The 11,242-nt window shown below is 52.8% G+C and overlaps 1 protein-coding gene across 1 annotated transcript in view; it reads right to left on the reverse strand.

Moving 5' to 3' along the window:
• The window catches only part of ARHGAP31 (Rho GTPase activating protein 31), a 110,970-nt gene extending 101,800 nt beyond the window's left edge, over positions 1-9,170 (reverse strand). The window contains exon 1 of the mRNA XM_077883792.1: positions 8,952-9,170. Within this exon, the coding sequence (XP_077739918.1) occupies positions 8,952-9,054 (103 nt within the window). The 5' untranslated portion in view covers positions 9,055-9,170. The remainder of the gene's footprint in view (positions 1-8,951) is intronic.
• Positions 9,171-11,242: the final 2,072 nt, after the last annotated feature.

Raw genomic sequence — 11,242 nt, forward strand, 5'->3', positions numbered from 1 at the left:
CCTGCTAGATTTAATCAAGACGCATAATTAGAATGGTCAGCTAACATCATGAAAAAGAGTTTTCTCTTTTAACAGACTCCCTCACTGAACCAGTTGCCACTCTTGTTATGATCAGCTACCCTGCTTCCTCCTGAGGGTCGCTTCAGATCTCCTGCCCCTGAAGACAGCTTCTGTCTCCCCAACCACGGCCCCCCACGCCCCAAGCCTGGCCACCCTAAGTCTCAACTCCCTTTCCCAGAGCTTAATGTCTCCTCCCTCAGGGTGCCAGAAGTCATGACCAATACAAGTCTCAGGCAAAACCATGTCATTTCCTGTCTGTAGACACCAAGCATCCCATCTCCCCTCTATCATTTTTATTGATTTTCCCCCCTGACAAACAACCCACTCCAATGGCTCTCTTTCACTCAGTCGCCTCGCATGTAGACATCCTCTGGAGCCCTCATTTCGTTCTCTGTGCTTCTATTAGCTACCTTCCCCTCCGGCGACCCCACCAGGCTGAGAGCAACTTGAGAGCATCTTTACAAATCCAAGAGTGTCTTGCACAGTTCAGCCCCCTTAAATACTTGTTGCATTGAATTGAAAACCCCATATGAGATGGTTTCTGAATAAAAACATGAAAAAAAGCCAGGGAAAGAAATATGCATAATTACACAAATTAGCTCAGATGCCTGTCACGAAAGCTATAGATTTATTTATAGTTTGCCAGATTCCTACTTTATATATCAAACGTGGTGTCTGTAACAGTAAGGGATGGTATATATTGCTGGGTGGGGGGTGACATTCATCCCTCTCTCCCTGGGGGAGGTGGGGAGGGGGCCCCAAAGGCATTCTGGGGCAGCATCAGGCCATGGGCGTGGTACCAGGGCCTGGTATGCATCAGCCAAGCTTGAACTAGAACAAAGAGTGCCTGAGACTCTATCCCAGAAACTCAGTTGGTTCTGGGGCCCCGCCAAGAATGTGGTTCATACCAAGGAGTAACTGGTGAGGCACTAGGAAAAGGCAGTGTTTCTGGGGCATCCTGTGCGAAGTCTGGGTCAGCTTCTATCTTGGAGGAGCCATAAGCCCCCCTGGGGAACCTTAAACAATCTTGGATCCCTAATGCTGCAGCCCATCAGCAGCGTCTCCGGTCCTGAGCTTCCTAGAAGGGCTCTAGCACCGACTTCCCGAGGAGGAAACAGGGTCAATCAATCAAGTGCTCTGTGTTGGCCACAGGCTCACCCTGAGAGGCCCCGTGCACTTCCAAATCTGCGAGAGCTGCTGAGTGCGTCGGCCTCCAGCAGAGCCCGCCGCTGACCTGCCAGTTAGAAAATAGAATAATGAGGGGAATGGAGATCAAACTGGGTGGCTCTTGACGCTAAGGCAAAGGGCGTTCCACAGGGAAAGGAGGATTGTGGCTGCAGTGGGCAGGGAGGGGACTGGAAGGAAAAGGTGGGGACTGGTTGGTCTTGAAAGCTGGTAGGTCTAGAATAGATGTGTGTGCAAAGCACCTTGCAGAGGGTAAAGTGCCGTGCAGATGTCCAGATGTAATGGCTGTAGATGTCCATAATAATATTATTAATATTAATGATGTTATGGCTGGGGGAAGAGCTAAGCAAAGAGAGAAAAAGCTATTTTTTTTTTTTTTGTAGGGTTATGGGTTTTGTTTTGACAAAAGTGTATGTAAATGTCAAATTATAAAATGTGCTATTCTGGGGCACTGTGTTTGTGCCTAGAATGGTGGCCTTGGGAATCAGGTAGATCTGGATTTAAATCCTGACTTTTGGGCACCTGGGTGGCTCAGTGGTTGAGCATCTGCCTCTGGCTCAGGTTGCGATCCCTGATCCCAGGGTCCTGGGAACGAGTCCCACATTGGGCTCCCTGCAAGGAGCCTGCTTCTCCCTCTGCCTATGTCTCTGCCTCTCTCTGTGTGTTTCTCGTGAATAAATAAATAAAATATTAAAAAAATAAATAAAAATAAGTCCTGCCTTTCCTATCTCTATAATCGTTGTAAGATAATTATCCTCTTTCATCTAGTTTCTTCCTCTATAAAATGGGGATTAAAAAAAACCCTGATTCTTAAAGATGTCAAAAAATATTATGTTGTATGTATAAAGTGACGGGCACAGTGTAAGCAATCAATGCATGCAGTAACTCTACTAACAAAAATAACAAGCAGGTCTGATTTGCGGCTTGGCCTTCTTTTCTCGGTCCCTTCTCTCTTTCCAAGAGGACTTCTTTTCCTCCTTCATCCTTTAGCCATCTAGCAACATCATGTCCTCATCTTTCTCCATCAAAAGTTACTCTCAGAAAAAATCCTAATACCAGTATCTGCTCTTCTCTGAATTGCAGTGAGCATCTTTCCTCTGGGTGCTCTTTATTTTAAGCCTTACCTAAAACTGCATCCTGGGGGGAGGGTTAAAAGGACAGGCCCTAGACTCTTGAAGCTTTCTCAGGCTGTGGCCCCACCTCAATAAAGACTGGAGGCCAGCCTTTTGAGGGAGGAACATCAAGACCAATTAAACTCAAGCGTGGCATTGGTACCACGCTTCGAAATAGCTCAGAAAATTGGGTGGGATATGCACCCATAAGCAAAAAGAAAAGTCATTTGAAGGGAGGGATGAGTGGGAAAAAGCTACAACTCAAGGCAAGTCATGAGTGAAAAACAAAACCATAAAAAAAAAACAAGTAGCTCCAAGTTCCCGGGCCCCAAGACCGGTGTGAAGGAACCACAGAGAGGACGGTGGAGTTCTGAGACCCAGAGGCCAGTGGGGGTGGACAGCTCAGCTTGATCAGTCTGTTCTGGAGGAAATGAGCACCAGGTCGCCCCAATTAGAAGGGTCTGTTACTACTTCGTTCCAAAAATATTTAGTTCCAACATCTAATGGAAAAAGAGCAAAGTGGGGGGGGGGCATGCATTTCTTATCCTCAGATTAAGTCCTGGACCTTTCAGCCCACCTGCTCCTCCCACCCACTGCTGCCCAGCCACTCGCACAGCCACCAAATCCCGGCGAGGTGATTCCCGGGAACAAACACTCCCCAGCAAGTGTTCCAGAGCAGCCTAGGTCAATCAGCTTCTGGAATTCAGAAATTGTTCTCCCCTCCTCCCCACTCCCACAGAAAAGTTTTCCAGCTAGCCTACAGATGCCTGCTGGATGGGGGGTGGGGTGGGGTGGGGTAAAGAGGATGCAGCAAAAGCTACAGCTCCCATGACACTGGAGAGCTTCTCCAGTCTATGGAAAAATGTCTTCCTGCTTTCATCGTGTTTCCCTCTGCCCCAGCATTAGGCCAGGCCTGCTCCCGCCTCCTCCAGCAGATGGTTCACTTGACTCCAGGGAATGTCTGGGGTGACAGGTCCGCAGTGCCAACGCCTGAGCCTCCTGAGGCTGGAAGGCATCTGGGTGGCCTCGAGCGGGGGTGGGCAGGGGAAGTGGAAGGGCGAGGCCACGCCTGCGGTCAAGGGGCTGTTGCCATAGGTCTGGACAGGGGCAGGAGGGAGGGGTGCGGGGAGATGAAGTAGCTGTTTCTATTCTGTGTGGGTTTTTGGCCACATCCAGACTATACAGAGTAAGATTCAGGCAGGCTTTGTGTTATCAGTCGGTTAAACCTTAAGGTTTAAGGCCTTAATTCTCCTCTTTTGGTTCTTTCTGTTCAATTCTGGGACCCAGCGATGGGGATGCCCCTCTAAACCCAAGCCGATGAGGTTGCTGTCCTGTCCACACAAGCTCTGGTTCCTGGATCTGATTTCTCTTTCAGTTCCCTTTGGGTTTAGGAGTAGCTGGGGCTCTTTCCCAGATCTTTCTGAGGGCCCTTTTGACTCAAATTGACATTTTGCTCTTGCACTCCCGGGTGGCTCTGGGAAATCCCTGCATAAATGGCTTCTTCATTCAGTGGGGCAATCAATCTGCTTCCCATCCCCCTTCACGACTGATTAACCCATCCGACCATATCATTTACTTATTTCACTGTAGCCCTCGCTCATTCAGTCATGGATGGTAGGTGGTTATACTAGGGCAAGTCTAGGGTTTTATAATAATAATAGCTACATTTGTGGCTTTCCATATGCATGTCCTCTGCCAAGTGCTTTGCCTGTATGAACTCATTTATCTTCCTGTCAGTCTTATTACTGCCATTTCACAGATGAGGAAACTGAGGCTCAGAAGAGGTAAGTCACTTACACCAGGGTTGGGAACAGGCAAAGCTGGCATTCAATGCCAGACAGTAAGCTTCCAGAACTCTCAATGGGAGTCCCCAGCAGGGGCACCCGACTTGGGAGGTCAGGGAAGGTTTCCAGAAGCAGCTGAGACCTAAAGAATGAAGAATGAGGTAGGGAGGGTGTGATAAGGATGTGCCAGGCAAGATGCTGGGGAGGAAAAAAAAGGAAGCCAAAGAGAGTACCTGCCCTGGTTCTCCAGGCAGTGTTAAATCCTGCTTTGGACAGAAAAATACTCACCTTCCTTGCTGAGACTTTGTTCCTATTTCTGTTTATCTTATCTGTTTAATTGTAGATAGTAGCGTTTACATGTTCTCTTCAGTTATGACAGCTAGTTTCAAAGCTTTGTTGAGGCCTCGGTTTCTGAAAGTTTGTTCACATCCCTTAGACTATACATTTCTCGAGTCTGGGGTGCATGTTTCTTTCTCTCCCACTGTACCTCAATACTTACTTGTTATTAAAAAAAAACCAATAAACAAACTGAGAGAATGACTTAGCCTCAGAAATTATACTTTTAATTTCTACCTTTCTACCTTTCAATCTGATAAGAACTAGAAAAAAATCTTCAGTAATAAAATGTCTTTTCAGACATTCAGAGGATGCATTGTGAATCATTAAGTTTCCTTATCCAGGGGGAAAATGTTCTGTAAAACCCTACAGTGCAAGTGGTGGTTCCCAAATCTGCCTACATATCAGAATCATCTAGGAAGCTTTTAGAACATACCCATGCCTGCCTGGGCACCAAGAGATTCTGATTTAATTGTTTAATTGAGATGGGATCTGGGCAGCACCTTGCATCACCCCCCCCTTTTTTTAAAGCTCCTCAGGTGATTCTAACATGCCACCATCATGGCAAACCCCTGGGTCAGACAATATCCCCTTTTCTCAGGGATCAAATAAAACGACAGATTGTTTGGAAGGGTGAGAAAGTCCTCTCAGCCTTCGTTGTGAAGACAGATGACACAAATGGAGGCAGGAGACAGCTTTTCCCACAACATTCCCTTACTGGTCCCTTGATTCCTGGCCCCAGCATTTCCAAACCCTGTGGGAAGACCCTGGGCACTTGGTTGAGAATGGAGGGGTTAAAAAAAATGCTTATGGATGCACTCTGGCCTCACAGGGCTTCACCTGCAGCCTTCCAAGCGCAGGTGACAAAACGATGGGATTTTCATTACCTAGCTGCAAGCAATGACCTTCGTATTCAGTGGTCAAAAAGAAGACCACAGAACCGTACTATTTTCCGCATATCAGCAAGGAAGAGATGCTCTTTTCCCTCTACTCCAGGCAGGAAGATAAAGTTATCTGGTTCCCGGGAGAGATTGAGGGTTGGGGTGGCAGTCATGGTGCTGGCCAAGTTGGCCAGGAGCAACTTTGTGCCATTCTTGAGTGTTCTTACCGGGTTGGAGGCAAGTGGTCAAGGAAGCAAAAAAGGTGGAAACTGGCCCTTCATGTCAGGCCTGTGTAAAGCTGGAGATGATCAACAGCAGGATCTGAACTTGGCATCTGCGTGGATGCCACAGAAACTGTATACGTGTGTGTGTGTGCTCACACCTGTGCATGCATACATTTCTGTGAGAAACGGTTTCTGGTTTTCATCAGCTTCCTAAAGATTAAGGATGGTACTTGGCCCTGAGCAGCTCCTGCTCTGAGCTGGACACATATTTGTCCCCCACACACCCCTGTCCTGGCAGATTTATCCAGCTGAAGGTAGCAGGGCTGGCCATAGCAAATTACCGAAGTGGACGGCATTCACTCTTTACAAGAGGCCTCAGGGGTGTAGCTTCCCCATTTTCAGATGGCCTGAGCACAGCTAATGGTCACCAGCTTTGTCTTCCTCCCCAGCTTGGGGCTTTCCCTCCCTGTCTGAGCAAAAGGGCTGTCTTGGCTTCCCTATATCTCTGTCTTCTTCTGCCCTTGTGCTCCCAGACCTGAACCCATTTTTCTCTGTCTCTGCAGGATCATCACTTTACCCTTGATTCCAAAGTTCAGTAGTCACCGTGTCAGTCTTGTGGGCCCTCCCCAGGCTTCTGGTTTCTAGTTACTATGCTGACTTGTCACCATCAGGACTCTGGGTTGAACTTCCAAGGTGATGGGCAAAGGGGCAGTGCCCAGGTCAGCCTTCCCCCCCCGGGGAGCAGAGTTCCAGGCCTTGTCTACTAACCAATACATGTATCAGAAAGTCAGTGAGGAAAACACATAGTTTTAGAGAAAAACATTAGCACTTAGCTTACTGATGCTACACTACAGGAAAAATAAGATGCAACTATATAACTAGTTATAGATGCGGCAAAAAAATCCTAATTACTCTCATTTATATAAGCTGTTTATTATGCATGCCCAATTCTCATGTGGCACAAGAATGGTGTCTAGATCATTAAGTGGGTCAGTTTCCTTTTGTTTCAAAGCTAAACTGTATTCAGGTATGTCAGACTTGAAAGCTTGCCGATCCTGTGACAGGGCTGTCTGCTTTCAATTTAGGAAAAAAAAAAAATCATTAGAGGAGAATGTTGGCCTAGATGAGGAAGCTAGGGAGGGGAGAGGAGCCTTGTAGGTCAGGTCCCTCCGCATCCTCCATGATTTACTGTATGAACTTGGGCAGGTCAATTTACCTGCCTGGGCTTCCTTGCCTTCCCTGCGCCCTTTCCGCCCCCTCACTCCAACACCAAGTCTGGGAGCACCAGGTACTGGTTTTCAATTTTTTTTTATCTTTAAGCAGGAGGCCCCTTCCTTTTTTTTTTCCCCAAATAAAACCTGTATAGAGGGATCCCTGGGTGGCGCAGCGGTTTAGCACCTGCCTTTGGCCCAGGGCGCGATCCTGGAGACCCAGGATCGAATCCCACGTCGGGCTCCCGGTGCATGGAGCCTGCTTCTCCCTCTGCCTATGTCTCTGCCTCTCTCTCTCTCTCTCTCTGTGACTATAATAAATAATAAATAAAAATTAAAAAAAAACCTGTATAGAAACCCAAAATATAAAGCAGGTGAAAGAAGAGCTGCCGAAAGCTGCCTTTGGGGTGTCTTCACCAAATGCTGGGATTCCTCGCTCATACTATGATTCTTACATTGCAAGAATGGGGCAGGACTGGCAAGCAACCCCATGCAACTCTCAGGCTTGAAGGGGAGCCCAGGATAACACCCACTTGGTGGACGGGGGCATCCCAGGAGCATTTGTAGTGAACCTGGACTTAAACCTGGAATTCCTCACAGAAGCAGGTGGAGGGAAGCATGTCATGCTGAACTTCTGAGGGTAGTGGGTAAGACGCACACTCGGAGTTCTAACACCTTCAAAAAAGTTCAGGCCGCTTTCATTTCAAATTGCCCTCTCCCAGGTTATTGGAGGGGATGAAAGGAGTTGACTGTTATGCCTTGGTTTCAAAAGAGGCAGTTTTGAAAACTGTGGTCCCCTAAGCTCTAAGATACTAAGCCATTTGTCCTAATGACACAGCAGACGCTGAAGTCTGGAATACCGCAGGAATATCACACCACTGCAAATTACTAGGTGGTGCTGAGTCTTTAAAAAACAAAGCAAAACACAGAATTGAAACAAAACCATTGCACTGTTTTTTGAGATGCATGCTTGATATGAGCTAATCAAATGGTTTTTGAGAGGGTTTTCCTGGAGGCAGAATTATCCTGCACAGTTAAACAATCCTCCAGTTTCCTCCTTTGTTATAGCTATGGGTAAATACAAGGCCTATATAGTGGACTATTTTCTCTCTCACTTATGTTCCTGAAGACAAGGCCTTTTTGTCACGGGTATGCTCAAGACCAGTCAACCTTACAAAAGGAGTCATTTTCTGCTCAATTTCCCCAACTTTCCTATGATGAAAAACGTGTAACTTCAAATGCTGTTATTGTATTCCAGATTGTTTTCTTTCCCTCTCCCCCAACAAATGTTTAAATTGTCTCTACTCTGCGGGATCACCCCCTGCCCGGCTTTTTTTTTTTTTTTTTTTTTCTTTTTCTTTTTCCTGAATCCAATCTGACCTTGCAAGCAGAGAGAGGTGGCTCTCCTCTTCTTTTCCACACCCTAAACTATTTTAAAATCCAGGCCCTCTGACCTTTTTACAACACTCTTCTTGTCTGACACACCAAATGCTAATCCGAGAGCCGAGAGGGGGTAAAGGGTCTTGGGGGGGTGGGGGGGTTGGGGAGGGGAGGGAGGGAGGTTACCATATATCTGGCATCAGTTCAGAAATTCAGAAAATGTTTGTGCAACCACTCCCCCGGCCAGGATCCACCGCACCCCCTGCCTTCCAGCACATTAATAAAAAAAGATGTGAGCGGATGAAACCGGAGAGCCCAGGAAGGACACCCAAGGCGGTCAGATCGTGCGCCCGGGCGGCGGGGGTGGGGGGAGCCCACCGGCCACCACCATCCCACACGTCCAGCCCGCATCCCTCCCCTCCCGACTTCCAAACTTGGAGATGAGGACCTCGGGCGCTTCCAGCCCCAGCCCGCGGAGTGGCCGGTGGGAGCAGAGGCAGCACCGCCCCTAACGGCTGGTGCGGACCTGCGGAGGGGCCGCCGCCACCTCTGCGCGCCGGGGTGGCCGCGCCGGGCACCTCCGCGATCCCGCGAGTCCTTTAAAAAGAAAGGAAAAAACATGCACGGAGCCCCCAGGCCTCGCAGGCACGAACTTGCGAAGTGCGCCTAACACGCCCCAGAGGGGTCCGCGTCTCCCTCGAACAAAAAGCAAAGCCGGGTTCGGAGGGCGGGGAGGGCGGGGAGGGCGGGGGGCGCGCGAGGCCCGGAGGCACCTCACCATCCTGTCCTGAGCTCTCCAGGTGCTCGGTCAGGTCACAGCCAAAGGCTCCGGCGGCGGCTCCCTTCCGTTTCAGCTTCTGCTTGGCACCCTTGTTCTTCATGAGTTAGTCCCGCCGAGCCTGGCCTCCGGCTCCCCTCCCGAGGGCTCGGCGCCGCGCCCAGGCCGGTGTCCGGGGTCGGGGGCGCGGGGCTCCTCCAGGGCCGCGCTGCGGGGGGCGGGGCGGGGCGGGGCGGGGCGGGGGCGCACCTGGCCGCCGGCAGCCGGGGGCGCGGGGCGCGGGGCGCGGGGCGCGGGGCGCGGGGCGCGGGGCGCGGGCGGGGGCGCGGGCGGGGGCGCGGGCGGGCGGGGCGGGGCGGGCCGGGGGTCTCCTCCGCGCGGCTCCCGGGCGGCGGCCGCGCCCTCAGACGGCTCGGGGCGCGCGCGGAGCCAGCATCCCGGCCCCTCGGCCGCCCGCCCTCGCGCCGTCCCTTTTTTCCTGTCTTACAAACCCGAGGATCATCCAGCTCAGGAAACGCTGGAAGGAAGTCAGCCGGGGAGGGGGCGGGGTGGAAAGTTTTGGCAGCTCGGCGCGGCGCGTGTACGGGGCCGGAGGAAGTAGGTGGGTGGTGAGGAGTCCGGGGCGGGGGGCGGGGGCGGGGGGCGGGGGCGGGGGGGCCCGGCCCGGAGCTCCGGCCCCCGAGCCCTCCGCGCCGCCCGGGAGGAAGCCGCCGCGCCCCCGGGGCCCGCAGCCCGGCCGCCGCTTCCTGCCCCCCGGCACCCCCCCCCCGACCCGGCCCCGACCCGCACCCCGACCCCGACCCCGACCCCGACCCGCACCGCGGGAGGCGGCGCCCGGCCTCCTGGACCCAGGCTGCCAGGTGGGCCCCCGCCGCCCCGCCCGGGCTGCCCCCTCCACGCCCCCTCCACGCCCCCTCCACGCCCCGCGCTTCGGTGCCCCCGCCGCCCGCACCCACACCTGCCGGCGGAGACAAAGGCGGGGCCCCCGCCCCGCGACCTGCCGGCCAGCGGGCTTCCGCCTGCCCTGCGCCCAGGTGCCCCCACCCAGGTAGCCCCCCCGCTCCCAGCGGCCTCCCCTGCGCCCAGGTGCCCCCCGCCCAGGTGCCCCCCACCCAGGTAGTCCCCCCCACTCCCAGCTGCCTCCCCTGCGCCCAGGTGCCCCCACCCAGGTAGTCCCCCCACAACGCCCCCATTCCCAGCGGCTTCCCCTGCGCCCAGGTGCCCCCCCACCCAGGTAGCACCCCACAACCACCACCCCCCCTCCCAGCAGCCTCTCCTGCGGCCAGGTGCCCCCCACTCAGGTAGTCACCCCATAACCCCCCCACTCCCCGCAGCCTCTCCTGAGCCCAGGTGCCCCCCACCCAGGTAGGCCCCCCACTCCCAGCGGCCTCTCCTGAGCCCAGGTGCCCCCCACCCAGGTAGCCGCCTCCCCTGTGCCCAGGTGCCCCTCACCCAGGTAGTCCCCCCACAACGCCCCCATTCCCAGCGGCTTCCCCTGCGCCCAGGTGCACCCCCACCCAGGTAGCCCCCCACAACCACCACCCCCCTCACAGCAGCCTCTCCTGCACCCAGGTGCCCCCCACCCAGGTAGCCCCCCCCACTCCCAGCGGCCTCCCCTGTGCCCAGGTGCCCTCCACCCAGGTAGCTCTCCCCCTGCGAAGTTAAGGGAACACTGTGGGGTGCCGCCTTCTAGCCACTGCCCGGGAAATCAGATTTCTGGTTAGGGATTCACACACACACACACACACACACACACTATTGCAAGTTTGCTAAATGGAAGTGACCGGCCGGGCATCCAAGACTTAAGGTGACTGATATTCTAGCATAACGTGGAGAAAGGAGGCTCCCAGCCCGTCTCATAATTTGTCTCAAGTTTTCAGGAGGGCACGATTTTTTTTTTCTTCTCCAGTTAGATCCGAAATTCCTTGACTTCTGTGTACTCAGCACACACAGTAAGCACTCGAATTCTTGTGATTTAACCATTTGGAGATTAGATTAAACTTCCTGCATAAATTCAAATCCATATATAGACGTGAAGGGTGGGGACCTCCAAGCAGCTCAGATCGCTGACTGAAGCTTTAAGGACAGTATTTTAGTTACTGAATCCCTTTCCAGTCACTTACTTAACTCCCCACGTATCAGGGGGACAGTGCACTTTGACCCTTAGCCTTCTGTCCTTGTCAGAGGTCACAAGGGACAGCCTGCCTCCCGAAGCTGGGCCGCAGATGTGTTTGGTTTGGCACCCACCGTGCTTTAACGTTTTTAAAGATTGATTTCCGACGTTAAAGGGT

Source organism: Canis aureus, chromosome 35, assembly GCF_053574225.1.
Source record: "Canis aureus isolate CA01 chromosome 35, VMU_Caureus_v.1.0, whole genome shotgun sequence".
In the NCBI taxonomy this organism is placed as follows: domain Eukaryota; kingdom Metazoa; phylum Chordata; class Mammalia; order Carnivora; family Canidae; genus Canis; species Canis aureus.